The 18,266-nt window shown below is 36.9% G+C and overlaps 1 protein-coding gene across 1 annotated transcript in view; it reads right to left on the bottom strand.

Moving 5' to 3' along the window:
* Positions 1-1,000: 1,000 nt before the first annotated feature.
* Positions 1,001-18,266, bottom strand: part of KPNA1 (karyopherin subunit alpha 1) — a 70,611-nt gene continuing 53,345 nt past the window's right edge. The window contains 4 exon segments of the mRNA XM_038583011.1: positions 1,001-6,346; positions 7,948-8,126; positions 12,744-12,871; positions 14,594-14,719. Of these exon segments, the coding sequence (XP_038438939.1) occupies positions 6,159-6,346; positions 7,948-8,126; positions 12,744-12,871; positions 14,594-14,719 (621 nt within the window). The 3' untranslated portion in view covers positions 1,001-6,158.

An 18,266-nucleotide genomic window follows, 5' to 3' on the forward strand; every position in this document is an offset into this window, starting at 1 on the left:
AATGTCTTGACGGACTCCCTTCACAGCAATTCCAGTTACCAAATCCTGTTCTCAAAAATCAAGCATAATAGAATTATGTAGTTTCTTAGTAGGGGTAGCAATTTAAATAAAAATTTACTTGGACTAAATATGGAGTGGCCTATAATTTATCTAAACTGAGAGCCATTTTAAAATGAAAGGGAACACTAAAAAAATCAACTGATGCTAACTGAGCTAAAACCTTGGGACTATACCTAGCAAACCAATATAGTCACTGACTTCTAGAGGACATAAATCACAACTTGATCTTGGAAAATCCTGTACTCTTTATATGGTAGGTTACACCTCAGCCTCTCCATCTCTCTCTCAAACCTGTGCTCTTTCCCCACCACTGTGGTCTGGGTTTGTGTTTTCTCCTCACCATCACTAATGCCCAAGTGGTTTAGATGAAGCAATGAAATTTGTAAACTCAGCTGTTTTGTACTATAGATGACAGTGTAGTCTGCAGGAACTAGTTCTATTTTGCTTTAAGATTCTGTTTTCAGAAAAAAATACCTGGCCAGTAGAATCACTCAGCAATACATACAGCAGTAAAAATGGAAAAACAAAAACCCTGTTTCATATCCTAAGGCAACCACAAGCTTCCAGATAAGTTGGATATAATTGGCAAAAAGTTTTTTTCTTAACTTTAAAATAGGACAGAAGAGATTAATGTGCTATTTTTGATAATACAGATACATGGGGTTATTATAAGTTACCCTGTAAAATATACCTGTAACTTTTCACAGAAGGTATAGGTTTTTTTGTTTTTATATAATGAACTGCTATGACTGTGTCTGCTTTTGTAAACTTCAGGTCAAATTAATGTCCTCCTGAAAGGTAACCACATTTAAACACTTAAAATATTGAGACATTAAGTCTTAAGAGTTGTTAATTCCTGGTTTCAAACAGCAGCATAAAAGAATTCTTTGAATTTTCTTTTATAACCAAGTACCCTTTACTAATATCACATCGATGCATATTCCTTCAGTCATTTAGTATTTATTGAATAGTCTACTATGTGCAAGGCACTCACCCATGGCCTGACAGACCACATTCAAGTACAAAGAATCATCAGATCCATTCCAAATCAAAGCGTAAGAACACTTTGAAAAACAACATAGAGTGGTCATAATGATGAAGTAAGCAGAACATACTCAACAACATAAAGAGGTGATCTATCTTTCGATACTCCTTGGGACGAGATTCCTTTAGGAAGTCAGCTGTGTTAAGTTCACGTCCATGGATACCACTGCTTTCTAAGACCGAATTCTTCATTCCAAAGCCTTTCCCTCTCTGTGTACTTCTACATTGGAGTTTGTTGAATGGAAACATGTTTCTAAGTTTACCCATTATGCTACTAAACTCAAAATCAATCATTTGCATATATATCTTTTGACTTCTGTTGTTTTGTCAGGTCATATACAGAATTATAGCACCACAGAAAGGAAAAGAAGTTTGGGCTGAGAGGCTCTTATGTTCCCAAAATATGTAACCTAAAAGCAACTTTATACCTTAGTTATTTTAAGGGTGCTGATGAGAAAGAGCCAGAAAAGACTGGTCCAGCTGTGGCTATTGTTTAAGTCTGGTCTGGGAGTTCCTGACCCAGAACACCTCCACATGACTGCTTTCTTCCAGACACAACCTACAGGCTCTTTCCCACCACTGGACATTCAGCGTCTAAGGGTTGTGACCTTGGGGCAAAGTAGATTCTCCTAAGTCTTGATTCTGTCGCCTACATCACAGTGACAGTTCCCTCGAAGAGCAAGTTGGAGGATTACAAGAGAAAAAATGGGAACCCTTATCCCGGGCAGGCACCTGGCACAAAACAGAGGCTCAAAGACCTAGTTGCCTTTGTGACCCATGGGAAAAGAAAATGGGGCTTTTTCTACCCTCAGCTGAAAGCAAAACTTCATCTATCCTTAATCTTTTCTTTTTGCCCTAAATTTCCAAATTTATACCCAGTGACAATTTGATATTTTTAAAATAAGTGGATAACTTGCTTCATCCCACATTTTTGTGATGTCCTGGTACCCACTGTTAGTACCTATCCTTTTCTGACAATAAAGTATGTTATAGGATACTCTCCATATTAGAGCAGACTTACTGTACTAGTGCCCCATCTGGCCTTCAGTTACTTTAACTTAAAAAAAAAAAAAAAATTTAGTTTTTTTTTTTAAAGGAATCTCTACTCCCAACATGGGGCTCAAACTCATGACCCTGAGATCAAGAGCCAGCCAGATGCCCCATGAGGAAGCAGATTTTTTTTTATTTGTAAAATTTCTTTAAGATAAACTTTTTTTTTAAAAGTAGGCTCCATGTGCAACGTGGGGCTTAAATTGACCACCCTGAGATCAGGAGTCACATGCTCTACCTACTGAGCCAGCCAGGTGCCCAATCCCAATAATGAACTTTTGATAAAGGTAGCTAAAAATATTTTCCAACTTGGCAGATACCTTATTTATTCTGCTCACCCAACAATGAAGACAGAAGAAAGTGGCTCTGTTAATTTCAGATGGCAAAAAGTCCAGATTTGAGACTTCATATATAGATAGGTACACCTATTTCTCAAATGAGCAAATTTTGGAATGTAGGAGGTAGAACATAATATATAAATATGAAAAGCAAACAATGCCCTTCTAAAAGTGGATCCCTTTTCTTTACTGAAAAACATCCTTACACATCAAGATTTCATTGCAATATATATGAAAAGCCCCAAGCTCTAAAATACTAATATGCAAAGACTTGCCTACTGATATAAAATATGTTCACAAAACCAATCAGCAAGAAAGAAAAATCTTTCAAATTGAGGAAAACCCTTTCATAATGCAACCCCAAATTAGGGGATTATAAATAACTGAAATGTTTAGCACTAGAGAAGTAAATTAAAAGTTGCCTGTGAGTGGCCATGTACAACAGGATTTAATTGACAAAGTTTGGTTTATAAAATATATTACATTTTTTTCCTCAGGCAAAATTAGCAACAATCTGGAATAATTCAGATTTATTATGGGATAACTGTCATTGTTTAAATTTGTGGCTATATGAAAAAATGGCCCAGAGCCCATTTGGCTTTATCTGGCAGATGGAAGAAACCATCCTAGGGCAATAGTTTTCAAAAACAGTGTAGCTGACAAAGGTTTAAAAGGGCCCTACTTAGTAACAATTACACGAATTAAAGTGTTCCATAGAAAACTCTCATCTGTTTTCCTTTCCTGGTTTTTCTCAATCCAACCATATCTACTTCTTGGTCCTTCAAATGCAGGGTGCCTTTATATCCCAAATGCTGTCAGTGTTTTTCCCCCACCTAAGTTTTCATTTCAAAGAACATACTTTGAAAGTCTGGAGGTAAAAGGGGGGGGGAGAGGGATAATCATGCCACTTCCCCCCCCCCAATTAGTATATATTGCAGAAGAGTTTTCCTGTGTTGAAATTAACATGCTTTTGTAATGAGTAACATCTTAGTGATAGGGTTTCAATAAATTCAACGTACATTAATACAATCTGGCAGGCAGAGAACTGAAATTAGGACTTAGTTACCTCCTAAAGTCTCATTTCTATAACCAAAAAGGCTGCTTTATCAGTTCTAACAGTTATGCTGGGAATTTATCCTTCAGTTAATTCCAATTTTTATGTTAAAAACATTTTATTCAAAAAAAAAATTTAGCTCATCTCATGGCTCATGAACTTGTAGAACAGGAGCAAGATAAATTCCTGTTTTAGACAGAAAATAGACCACAATAGTTAAATGGACTTTGTTTAATTCATTCACTGAGACACCTGCAATTGCAAATCTCCCAGTGTATGCCGATTTTCCTACTAACCTGGGGAAACAACTTTGTGTGCTTTATCTTTTTTCCACTCAAATTGGCTCATCAAAAATGAAATTTGTAAAATTATCTCATAGAAGGTACATAATTGAAAACATCCTAGAGAAATGATGTGTTACCAGTGATGTACAGTTTTAAAAAACTCAGCCACAAAAAAAGTCAAAGCTAAAAACAAGATTTTTACTATGAATCAGTGCTTCTATTACCCTTCTGAAAGAAGTTAATATTTTAATGTGATGTAAAGGCAAAATTGAAGTTTTTTCTTTAAATTAAACACCTAATTTGTCCCTAAAATTACAAAGAATCAAAGTCTTTTACAGGTCAAGTGCAGTAAACTAAAATGTCCTTTCAGCACAAAGCAGCACTAGAGAAAGTTATAGATGGGAGTTGACTAGTTTTGCAGTGGCTGCTCCATCAAGTAACAGACAGACATCAGACGGTATCCATCCAGAGCACAGACACAACTACAGAGTGGATGCGAAGAATGTGTCACACACTTGGCTGATATATGTCCTTTGTATCTTTCTATTTTGAAGTGGACTTTTTAAAAGTTTAAACCAGGTTACATAAGTTGACTGCTTAAATAACAACATGATGAGGTATGAAAGCTCTGAATATCCCTAACATTCAGCAGGATTTACCAGAGATGTATGATAACCTGTCAGGGGAACTTCCAAATAGTTACATTTTGGGATTATAATGAATTCTAGAAGAGGACAAGATTAAAGAGGTTTAAAAGGGTATTCTTTAAAACAGAAGTGAGCAACTTTTCTTTCAGAATTCATTTTGAACAGTATATCAACAAAAAAATCTTCTCTGATAGTGTGTCCCAACATTGAGTCAAGATGGCCAACTAGCACCAAGAAGTTGTATTGAACTCAGTTGCAGTTCTCTTGGCAATTAAGCTTATTTTTTCATTCCGGTCCAAGCACAAATGTGGATCACTGAAGACAGTACTGGAAGCGCCAGTTGCAGGTACATTGCAGTTATCATTAAATGAGCCAGAAGGTAGAAACTTTTTATTTTATGGGGAGTTGACTGGGCAGTACTAGTAGGAGATGAAATGATTAGGGAACAATGAGGTTATTAAAAAAAAAAAAATCACTGCCCTTATTTGGGTTGAACAGGTTATGTTGAGAAGATGATTATTTAAGATAAGGATGCTACATTAAAGGGATCATATATGCAGCATGAATACATTAGAATCAAGCTGCACCTGGCTAAGAAAAAAAAGTTTCCCTAAGTAACCTTTATTTAGTAAAAGTATGTGTTGTCTGCCAGTCACAGAGGGGAAAAGCACCTAGGGTAAACTCCAATTTAATGAGGACCTTGGTCAGGACCACAAAGCCTGAAACATTTGTTTTAATGCAGAAACACAGCCTCTAGTCACACTGGTTGAGTCTGGGAAAATTGGAGGGATTTTTTGTGTTTTCTTTTTTTACTTTTTTATTGAATTACAGGATATTGTTTCGATTACTAAGGATTCTAAATCTTCATACCAGCATTAGAATCGAACCACTTCCAAATCCTAAGACACATAAGACCAAAGAGAAGCAATAGCCATACAAATTAATATGTGCCCCTCTCCTTTCTGCTCTAAGGGAATCTTCAAACCAGTATCACATTTAAGAGTCAAAGTGTTAATTCTTCAGCATTCCTGACAACTAGAAAGCACATTCACTGAAGGCTGAAGGTGAGGGAGCGGATGGTTTAACTTTAATATCTGTGAAGAATGGCGCCAATAGAGGAAAGAAAACCATCCAGTCTCAGTAAGGATTAATGCAAATTTGGCTAGAAAAGCCACCAGGTAATCCAAGGGTTCACTGTGGAAGAACTCATGAGAAGTACTCTGAAGTGTACACAACAGGTCTAAACATCTCCCTTGTTGCAAGTAGTTGTGTGAAATTCAAGATAAAGGTTTAGTCTCATCTTTTAATATCAGTGTTTTTCCCCACTTTAAAGGGAATGAGGAGGAGTCCTCTTTTTCCCCCACAAAGAAAGGGAGCCACATTAATATGTGTATAATCCCATGACTCTTATAATATATAAGTGCGGATCTCCAAAGCCTAGGGATTTTCCATAAGAGTGGGCCGTTCTGGTTACCCTTTTTATTAGAAGGGTATTCCACCACAGAGAGCCAGAGGTTTTCCAGATGTGTGTAAGAGAGCAGGTGCGCAAGGCAAGCAAATGAGCGCAAACAGTATTATGGAAAACATTTGAGAAGTTAGCTCCATGAGGACTGTGGGCTCCACAAGAGGACTTGACTGGGTAGCCTGGTCTGACACAGGAACATGAAAGCAGAGTATTGCTTCAAAGCTGGAAACCTTCCATAGGAGCCTCACACTGCTGGAAGATGTACTGCTGCTGGCTAAGGTCAACCTGGGGTGCAATGCTGCTGTCCTCATCCTCGGTCCCGAAGTAATGCTCGATAAGATCAAAGGCCTTCTGGTAGATCTCCTGGTTTTCATGACTCTGTAAGAACTCAATTTTATCCAGACCTAGAATGGAATAAAAAAAAATCTGTGTGTGAATACATATATGTTTTTTTGTATGTATCTGTTGGAAATGCCAACGAAATTGTATTGTGCCATCTCTCCTTTCCTACTGTAAAGGAAGATTTTCTCTACTTCTATCTTTAGTATTTTGTAACAGCACAGAAAATATCACTGGGATTACATCTGAATGCTAGTATTACAAACTGACATCTTAAATACATATGCAAGCAACAACCAGTCCCCAGATGCAACTTCCATAACAGTCTTCACATCATTCAGTGTCCGAGGCCAGTAGCAGAAGTATTCCTTTTGAACTGTATCTATGACCTAATTAATTCTTGGCTCTGATCCAAGTTCAGAGCTTTTGAATATGTCAACAAACGAATATGACATCCTTAAAATAACAGCCAGAATCAATTTCTACTGCATAATCTAAGAAATCCAACTGAAACAATTAGCCAACATATTCCCTTTACTAAGTTTGAGCCCATCAGAGCTAGGTTTTGCTTTTACTTGCAGGCATAAGCAAGCTGACTGCTATAGCAATACTGGAAATAAATGTTACTATTGCTCAAAGGAAAAAAAAATACATATTCTTATATATCACCACATTAAAATACATATACATAAAAAAATTAACAAGTTACTTCTGTGGAGAAAGATCTCCAGGTACAGGAACATTTTCCTTTTTTATACATTTCAAAATATACTAAGTAGGTATAGCTTTTTTTTTTTTTTTTTTAAGATTTTATTTATTTATTCATGAGAAACACAGAGAGAGAGGCAGAGGAAGAAGCAGGTTCCCCATGGAAGCCTGCTGCAGGACTCGATCCCAGGATCCCGGGATCACAACCTGAGCTGAAGGCAGACGTTCAACCACTGAGCCACTCAGGTGCCCCAGGTGTAGCTTTTATAATCAGATTTTTTTTAAATGGTAAATTGTTAAAATCATTTTGGAAAACAGTTCTGCATTATCTGGTAAACGAAGAACATACCCTGTGATCCCTAATTCCAATCCTAGGAATAAGCAAACCCTAGAGTAGTGGTTGAAAACCACTATGGTTTTGGCTATGCATTAAAATCACTTAGGAAACTAAAAGGTTAATATACATTAGTAATCTAATGATGAAGAGTACAGTTAACACTGAGATTGGAAGAATGAAGAAAACAAAAGGCACATATTGAACCTTCAAGATGAAACTTTTAGAGTCAGGAACACTTTAAGAACACAAGAATTGGGAGACACAATCCAAAATGCAAACTCTAAATCTTACAAGAGAAAAGGAATAGAATCTGGCATCGTCTACAGTAGATACAGATATTCTTAAGGCTCAGATGGAGTAGTAAAAATTCAAGAGTACCCACGTGGGCAAGCAAGCAGAGTCCAGGAACTGGGAAGATCCTTAGGGTCCAATGGCTAAATTGAAGGGTACTCACTTCCCTTCACAATTAATGCATATTCTTTTCCACTTCTGCCTATTAAACAGTATTATTCATAAGAGAACAAATTTTTCAAATGAGTTTGCACTCACTGACAGATGTAGACAAGTCAGAAAAGCAAGAGGAAAATAATTTCAGGATATCTATTAAATACACTATCTTACCATATGCTTCTTCAATCAAAGCGCAGTAAGGGTTAATGCCAGTGCCATTCCTTTTGGCTTCTTGTTCTCCAAGCCTCAGGATATTTTCCAAGCCATTTAGGGCAACCTGTACAATCTTAGAGTCCATGACTGTGAGGAGATCACAAAGTGGCTTGATACAACCGAGTTCTACGAGGTACCTAAATTAATACAAGGAATAATTTAGTTAAAGCTTTCAATTTCATAAAACTTTTATGAGATAAGTGGGTCATCCTCCAACTGTAGAGATAAAAATAAGCACCCATTCAACCTAACTGGCTACACCTTCTTACAAAGCTACAAATACATGAAACAAAACCAATTCTCTAATACCATCTCCATTTATCCCCCTCCAACGTTAACTGGACTCCAAGAAACTGAATACTCTTACTCTGAATACGAGCAACTCATCAAAACAGTATACTTTTGGCTAATTTCATTTTTGTTTCTGTAGGTAGCCACACCTCTGAAACAGGTGCTAAAGCCACCATAGACCCAAAAGGCCAATTCTATTTTGTACAAAGAACTCTTAAAATCCCCAAAAAACAAATAATTTAAAAATGGTCAAAAGATCTCATGGCAAATAAAATATGAAGAGATACACAACGTTAATATATATCATCAGGGGATTGCAAATTAAAACAGCTTCTTAACCGACCTGGGTGGCTCGGTTGTTTAAGAAGCTGCCTTCATCCCAGGTCATGATCCTGGGGTCCTAGGACTGAGCCCTGAGTCAGGCTCCCTCCTCAGTGTGGAGTCTGCTTCTCCTCCTGCACCGTCCTCCGCCAACATCCCCGCTCATGCGCATGCTCCATCTCTCTCACTCTCAAATAAATAAAAATCTTAAAAAAAAATGCCACATCTATTAAGATGCAAAACACAACAATACCAAATGCTGACAAGAATGAGGGCCAAAAAAAAAAAAAAAAAAAAAAAAGAATGAGGGCCAACAGGACTCTCTTTTTTTTTGCTAATGGGACTACAACACAAGATAATCACTTTGGAAGGTGGTTGGCAGTTTTTTGCATAGCTTTCCATACAATCCAACAATCACGCTGTGGACATTTACCCAACTGAGATGAAAACTTAGGTCCATGCCAAAACCTGTACACATTTATAGCAGCTTTATCCATAATTCCAAAAAACCCCGTAAGTAACCAAGATGTTCTTAAATAGGTAAATGGATAAACTGTAGTGTATCCAGACAATGGGCTATATTCAGTGATAAAAAGAAATAAGCTGTGAAAAGACATGAAGGCAATTTAAACATACTAAGTCAAAGAAGCCAGTCTGAAAAGACTCCATGCTATGTGATTCCAAACATGACATTCTAGAAAAGACAAAACTTTTATAAAGACAATAAAAAGTGGGTGCCTAGGTGGCTCAGTTGGTTAAATGTCTAACACTTGATTTTGGCTCATGTCATGATCTCAGGGTCATGAGATTGAGCCCTGTACAGATCAGGTTCTGTGGTTCTGTGGTGGGTGTGGAGCCTGCTTAAGATTCTTCCCGTCTGCTCTTCTCCCCTCCCCCCTAAAAAAAAAAAAGAAAGACAATAAAAAAATATAGTGGCTGCCAGGGATTTGAGGGGTGGGGGTAAAAGAGTAGTAATGAGGATTTTTTAGGGCAGTAGAACTATCCTGTATATCACAACAGTGGTAGAAATAGGACATGCATTCACGAAAACCTACAGGATTATACAATACAAAAAGCTTTCAGCTCAGGAACACCTGGGTGGCTCAGCGGTTGAGCGCCTGCCTTTGGCCCAGGTCGTGATCCTGGAGTCCCGGGATTGAGTCCCACATCAAGTTCCTTGCATGGAGCCTGCTTCTCTCTCTGCATATGTTTCTGCCCCAACATCCCCCTCCCCCCACCCGTGTGTGTGTCTGTCATGAATAAATAAAATCTTTAAAAAAATAAAAATAAAAAGCTTTCAGCTCAGCTCATGATCTCAGGACACTGGGATCAAGCCCTGCACTGGACTCCTCACTCAGTGGGGAATCTGCTTTTCTGCCTCTATCCCTCTGCTCCTCCTCCACTTGCACTTTCTCTCTCTCTCTCAAATAAATTAATCTTTAAAAACAAAAACCAAGCTTTATTTATTTGTTTGTTTATTTGTTTATTTATTTATTATGTATTTATTTTTTATGATAGTCGGGGGGGGGGGGGGGGGGCAGAGGCACAGGCAGAGGGAGAAGCAGGCTCCATGCACCGGGAGCCCGACGTGGGATTCAATCCTGGGTCTCCAGGATCGCGCCCTGGGCCAAAGGCAGGCGCCAAACCGCTGCGCCACCCAGGGATCCCCCCAAGCTTTATTTATGATTATAAACATTAGTTGCAAATTTGGAAAACACAGAAAAGTATAAAGAAAAAATACACAGAGATTAACCACCACTATTATATCCCACTATTCCTTCCTGTGTTTCTCATTTTTAAAATTTTTTTATTTTTATTTATTTATTTATTTATTCATTCATTCATTCATTCATTCATTCATGAGAGACAGAGAGAGGCATAGACACAGGCAGAGGGAGAAGCAGGCTTCATGCAGGGAACATGATGTGGGACTCGATCCCGTGACTCCAGGATTCATTCATTCATTCATTCATTCATTCATGAGAGACAGAGAGAGGCATAGACACAGGCAGAGGGAGAAGCAGGCTTCATGCAGGGAACATGATGTGGGACTCGATCCCGTGACTCCAGGATTACGCCCCAGGCCAAAGGCAAGCGCCAAACCACTAAGCCACCCAGGGATTCCCTGTGTCCTCATTTTTATGAAGGGTACCCACCTACCATCTTCCCCAGTTACCTCTGACTCTTCCCTTTCCTTGCTACTTAAAGCCTGCCAGCAAGTCCTACAGAACCTTCCTTCCCCTCCTGAGATCCATATCTCATGCTACCATCTTAATCCGGGCTGTATACTAACTACTGCAATGGCATCTTAATTGCTCTTTCCTCCTCAAAATATTATGTTCTTATACTACTCTCAAAGTTAAAGACAATGAGTCTAATCAATACTCACGACTGAGGCCTTCATCCCAGTTTCCAAAACCCACCAATTCTTAATTCCTCATCTTGCAAAAGCATAACCTATAGCAATATTGGTTGCCTTTTCCAATAACATTACCTGTGCACATTCCCTCACACCCTCATACTATTTGCTCTCCTCCACAATAACCAAACTTCTACCCAATGGCAAGTTTCATCTCTTCCATGAAACTTTCTCTAATTCAAGGCAATATTCTTCCTAAAAACCTATGTATTAGCATTTGATTATATTTAACCTAAAAATTATGGGTATTTCCTAAGTTACTCTAATTGATTCTTGCATCTAAATCTTCTCTACTGAATAAGAATAAGCAAAATCACACAGATGCCTTTTGTCAGTGATAAAGTCAGTTTATTTTCTGTGATTTGGACTGTAATAATTTTTCAACTCTTCATCTGGTTAAGAAGAAACTGCTAGGAGATTGATCATGAACTTCATTTATATAAGTAGCTATACTGAATTTTAAAAAGGAATAGTAAGTAGCCTTTCCACTCTTCTCTAAACAGAGCAAAATACCCTTGAATACTTTCTGATGAAATCTACCACAGTATTTTAGGAATGTTTTAAAAATATGTATACAAGTTTAAATATTACAATTAAGAAACCGTATTATAACTTCTACATTACTGCCATTACTGGGATAAATGCCATTATCAGTGGTGGCATATTTATAATTATAATACCCCAGAACCAGAACTAGAATCTTGGGAGGTTGAAAAAGACTTTAATCTCATACAAACTGCTTCTGAAGACCACTAGAAATCTTCCTTGAAAAGCTGTCCATGATGTTTACCAAAATAGCTATTTGCAGTGTTAATCTATTTTTAAATTATATTATTTTAGGTACAGAGTTATCTTCTGTACAGAGTTATCTTCTGTACCTAATCAACTTCTGAAATGTTAGGACTACCTTTTACATTTTTAAACTCCAAACAGAGCACTAAAAACTAATATTGGTTAAGTGCTGACATTTAACCCACAAAGCAACAATATGAGAAATTGCTTTATTTTTCTGATATTATATATAAGGAAGGCGTTACTATTGCAACACTCGTGTAACCCCTCATCTGAATTCCCCATAAAGAAAGTTAAGGCAGGCTAGGAAGAGTCTAAGTTCCATTTATCTTTTCATCATTGATCTTTTATTTTTTAAATCTGAAATACTGAATGTCCATAATTTAGCATTTAATTTTATGATGTTCCTTTAAGGAACTGATTCCTGTCCATCTTTTTGCCTTCTATAGCTATTAAAATTATAAGCCACCCAAGAGGCCATTTAAGTCTCAAGCTAATACAGCTTCCTTTGCAGAGTATTAATAGGACTTTCGGGAGACACTGTCTCTAGTGAATTTGGCATTTTATTCTAAGATAAACCTCTTTTAAGTCTGATCAAATTCTATTAAAATACCTAAACTAAAAATAGCAAGAGTTAGATGCTAAAGTTGGACTCCAAGGATTCTACAAGTAACCTTCTACACTAAGATTTTTCTGACCAAAAACTCCAGAGTAGGCCAAACAACTGGTTATAAATAACTTCTTTCAAACTTTAACTGTGCTTTCTATTATCCTGGAATTATTTCAGCAAGAAGGAATGGGAGAATTAAATACACATTTGAGTCTAGTTATGAAACTCAGAACAATCTTCTAAGAGGTTAGAATTGAGCACTCATAACTAGTAGACATAATTTTTTTTTAATTTACTAGATGCTACCTGGCTAGTACTTACTTGATCTGTTCAGCTGACCCTCCAGAAGTTGCATTTGTGATGGCCCAAGCTGCTTCTTTCCTTGTCCGAAACTCGGCAGTTTGTAATATACTAATGAGGGCTGGGAAAATGTTGGCATCTATCACAGTCTGAAATTAAGTAAAAAATTAAATGAAAAAGGAAATTACAAAATTTGTAAAAGTGTTCATGATACTAATTATAACTTTTCAGGTAGCTTTCCTAATGATACCTCTCCCCTGTGTTAAAAATTAACTGGAAGGAGTTTAAGTCCTCTTACCGCTAACCTTTCAACCATACTTGATTATCACTGGTAACACCCCCCCTGGAGTCTGGGATTTTATAATCTCCTAATTTTTTCCCTGAGTTCTTTTCTTTGTTGTCTCTTGTTTCATTCACAGTAACAAATTACAAAAGTTCTATTTTGTATTCTCTGTTAGTCTCCTTTCTTTCACAGCACCTAACTCTGACTTGTGTATTGTAACCATCCAGTCCTCACTTCTGGGTGCTCCACCCCAAGATCTAAAGCTTGCTTTAGATCTGCTATCCACTTCAAACATCATCCACCCTCTCTATATAAGTTCTCCTTCTCAAACCTCTCTTTATGTATATTTACTTATTTATTCTAAATTTCATCAGTCACTAAGTCTCCTTTACATTCTCAATTTAAAACATCCCGAGCCACCTTTTCCCTTCCCCTTTTAGCATTGCCTTGATCCAATTCCAACCCACCACCTCCCACCAGATTACCAGCATAGCCTGTAGTTGGACAGAGTACTTTTACTCACTCCTCATATATGAACACTAAAACAGTCTGCCTCAAATTATGTCCCTCATTTTTCTCCTTAGCTCAAAAACCTAAAATGAATTCATATCATTTCCTAAATCCAGAAACCGACAAATTCTACATAGGAGCCTGACAGCAGGCAATCAACTATAGCTGAAATCACCTCATATGAACCGTTATAGCTATCAATCTTAGTCCCTGGCAGCATTCTGGCTTTTTGTTTTATTTGTTTCAAGTTTTTATTTAAATTCTAATTAGTTAACATGCAGTGTAATATTGGTTTCATGAGCAGAAGTTAGTGATTCATCAACCATGCTTTCCTGATCAAGAACTCTATCATACTAGGTGAAGGAAGCCAACAAAGTCTAGTAGAAAGACATGTCCTCTTGATCCTGTCATTTACTAGGGCTGCCCTTGAGCAAATCACTTTATTTCTCTCATCCTTAGTTTCATCAAATGAGAATATTAGATGAGATAACCTCTATGTTCCACTCCGCTCAAAGTCCCATAGGTCTGTGTTTTATTTTTTTATAACCAGTTGTTTAGCCTTTCTCATGGCCTATGCTGAACGCTTTGGCCCACTGCTTGCTTTTATCTTCCATTTGGGTTACCCTCCCATGTAATGTAAGAACAAAATTAAAGGGCGGATAACCATTTAGAGAAATATGGGTCCCCAAAGGTTTTATGAAAAACTAAAGTTATCTAATACATGGGTCCACTAGAAAAAAAATATTTTACTTGGCAAGAATAAAGCCAATCTGTTTAGTATAAAGATCATCAAAACATTTTGAAAATTTAAGACCCTCTGTCTTGTCTTAGCAAATCATCAAATATTAAAGGCAGAGGGAAAAACCAAGACCAAAGTGTAAGTTTCAAAAATCTGAACTTCTGTAAGGTAGGATTAAAAAAAAAACAACAAAAAATAGTAAACTAAACAAGATAAGAACGTTGGAAGTTAATGATCTCCAAGGCAATAATGAAAAACAAATTTAAGGCTAACTGAAAAAAAAAACTAAAACTTGCCAATAAAAAAAATAGAAGAAAAAAGGACATGCTATGGGATTACCTGGATCTGTGCTCTATTTCCAGCTGTGATATTAGATATTGTCCAACATGCTTCCTTTTTGATAGATTCCTTTGGGCTACTCAGCAAATGCAATAAACTCTGCAAAGCTGAGCAATTCAAAATTACCTAAAAGGAAAAGTTTCAAACTTAATCTCTTTTGATCCAAAAAGAAGTAAATGTTTTTAACATGAGTTAAATATAAGCAAAGAAATAAGGTCTGTCCTTGAAATTTTAGAAATAAATAACTTTATATATGTAGAAAAGTACTCAGTGCCCATAAGAATTAATTTCTAAGATTATTAAAGTTTTGTGATACATATTACAACTGTATAACTGCTCCTTCATAAGGCATAATAATGTGTCCCTTCATCTTCCTTTCCCTACAGAATATTAAAGGTCTTTTGAATGGGTAAATATATCAAGTGGCCAGAAATTCAAAAGTGGTCTCAGATTTTTTAAGTCTCTGATAACATTCTACCCAGTAGTCAATCAACAAATACATACTTAAAGAAGTATACCAGGTGCTTTAGAGGACACAAGGATAAAAAGGATATGCCCTCAGTATCAAACAGCTTACGAAGATGAGGGAGAACGTGACAAATACACACGAAGGAGATCTACTCTACCAAAACTAAGATCATAAAGTTATAATGATTGAAATAATATGTGGTGGCTCAAGAATCAATCACTGAATAACAGAACAGATATCTCATCCAGAAATAAATGCAGGTAATTATAAGTAATTAAATATATAATAAAGTTCTATCAGAGATTAACTAGTTGAAAAACTTTTATTTTTTTTAGTTTTTTTAGTTTTGTGAGAGAGCAAGTGAGCGCGCATGAAGTGGGGGGCAGAGGGAGAAACTGAGCTTGTGAGACTCCCCACAAGCTGAGCAAGGAGCCCCGTAAGTGACTTGATCCCAGGACCCTGGGATCATGACCTAAGTCCAAGGCAGACGCTTAAACGACTGAGCCACCCAGGCACCCAACTTTTTATTTTTGAAAAGTATTTTTTTCAGAGTCAATTCTGAATAAACCCACAACCAATTTAAAGAGTAAACCTAAAAACCACACAATAAAAACAGAAGACAGTATCAATAAATAGCTGGTTTTGGGATAGTGAAGGACTTTCCAAGCATAAAAACAATGGAATAAATTACAGGGAGACAATAATAGAAATATTTGCACGTCAAAAAAATAAAAAATTAAAATGCACACTACATAGTATTAAAAAAATTGCAACAGGTAAGATGGTTGCTGTCTTTAATATGTAAACTGTTAAAAGAAACTAAAATTTTAATACATTACCTACCTCACAAATAAAAGAAATACACATTAAAATGAAGCCATTTTTTGCCTATTTAATTCATACAGCTCAAAAATTAAACGTGGTTAAAGAAACACAATCTTAACAGTATTCAAAGATACTACAAAGCAATTTTTAAAAGCCAAAGGTGTGATCTAGAAAATAAACATGTCAAAAAATAATTTAAAAAAACCACTGTCTTTAACTTGTGACTTGGTATGGAGTAGTCAGGAAAAAAGACTGCGGCGGTGAGGGGAATGCCTTAAAACACGGATAGGATTTTACAAGCAAAGAGGGAGGACATAGCAGATAAAGGCTAGAAATGAAAAAGTGCTGAGACAAGCTACCACAAAATACCAAAATATGGAAGAGTTCTGTACCCCCAAAATTAACAGTAGGCTACAAGAAAGAATGCAACTAAAATCTTCTTGAAGTACAAATTCTTTAGTTTTTCAAAGTTCTTTATCTCAGTCATTAAAGAACTTCATTGTTTCTGAGAACAATGTTTCTGAGAACAGTAGCATGAACAAGGTTGTTTTAGGAAATATTAAGCTGTAATTAGGAGGAGTCAACTGAGGGAGTAAAATGCTGGGGAGAAGAGGAAGACAAATTAGGTGGATACAGCAACAGCCCTTCTGCGAGAGAAAACATGTGCCAACTAAGGGTAAGCAGATAAGGATACCAAAACACTGAAAGTCAAGAGCTGGTGACTGTGCTATACAAGGTGTGAGAGATGGAAACACCAAATATGACTGCAAAGTTTCAATAGGGAGTGAATAGTTACCTCATTAATTGAAATGGGGGAAAAAAAGACTTGGAAGCAGCTTTCTGGGGGAAAGAAGATAAACTGTGAGAGACACAAATGTGAGACATGCAAGCAGACTATTGGAGATCCAGGAATAGAACTTAAGGGACATCAGAACTAGATGTAGACAGAACTTCATTCATTCAGTAGTTTTTGAGTCCTTACACATTGTGCCAGAACTCCTAAGACTACAGAAGGACAAAAATGAAAAACATTGACTCCGGTCTCCCACTAGAAGCTGGCAATCTCATAATTAGACAGTTACGGTACAGTGTGATCCGTGCTATGACAGATGAAACAAAAGGCAGCACTTAACGTAAGAGTGTGGTAGCAACAAGGCTTCTCAGAAAAAATAATATTAACAGGATATTATATGATTAATTAACACCTGAAGAATGAGGCGACATTCAAAGCAGAGTATGGATCCGTATAAGGAGTGGTTAGAGCAGGGATGGGGACGTGGGAGTTACGTTCGGTACAGAGGGAAGCAAGAGTGTGTTAAAACTTAGGGATGAGTGTGGTCACAGAGAATCCAAGGAATAAACATAGAAAAACCACAGAGCATAGCATAGGGAAAGACAGAAACTTTTTTTTTTTAATTTAAAAATTTAGAAAGTATAAAGGACTATATTAAAACAAACAAACAAACAAAAACACCTCCTTTCCATTCCTGTATCCCAGCAACCCAGGTCTCTACAGAGACAACCAATGTTACTAGTTTCCTGTGTCTCCTTCCAGATAAATTTTATGCAAATATAATTAAGCATATATGTTGTTTTCTTCTCCTCTCCTCCCTGCCTCCTTTTATATAAATAGTAAAGATCCTACACACTATTCCGCCCGCCCTTGTTTTCCTTTTTAAATGATAGAACCTGGAGATATTTCTGTAGCAGTGCTCAACAGTTCTTCATTCTGGTGCATAGCATTCCATTAAACAGGTGCCAGATTTTAAAGGATCTTAAACACCCTCTATGGACAATAGGAGACCATAAAAAATTATAGGTAAGAGAATGACATGATAAAATTTGCATTTTACAAGCATCCTTCTGGTGACACAGGAATGCAACAAGAAATGTCTAAACTAAGCACTACAAGGGATGATTAGAGACAGCACCTAGTGACTGATGAGAAAGGTGGAAGAGGAATAATCCAGCTAATGTCCAAGTTTTTGCTGTGGTCAACTGTTGGTGTTGTTCACTGAGGTAAAATAAATAAGCAGAGGTGCAAGCATATCAAGGAAAATAATGAATACCATTCTGGACAGCATATATTTAAAGTAAGTATTAGAGCTGGAAGACACCTTCAAGTACAAATCCAAATTTTAGAAATTAGAAAAGTGAAGACATTAAATGCCTTCCTGCAGGTCAGGGCTGGTTAAGCAAGAACTAAGGGGAAAACCTAATTCTCAATTTCAATCAGGCTGCCCCAGGGTGATGGTTGAAGTTACACATAATATCAGTGAATAATTATCCCCTCCAGGGCATAATCCCACAAACAAGAAAGAACAGGAAGAGGAACTTGCTAAGGAGAAATGATCAGTGAAGCAGAAGACCAAAAATACT

The sequence above is a fragment of the Canis lupus genome, chromosome 33, assembly GCF_011100685.1.
Source record: "Canis lupus familiaris isolate Mischka breed German Shepherd chromosome 33, alternate assembly UU_Cfam_GSD_1.0, whole genome shotgun sequence".
In the NCBI taxonomy this organism is placed as follows: domain Eukaryota; kingdom Metazoa; phylum Chordata; class Mammalia; order Carnivora; family Canidae; genus Canis; species Canis lupus.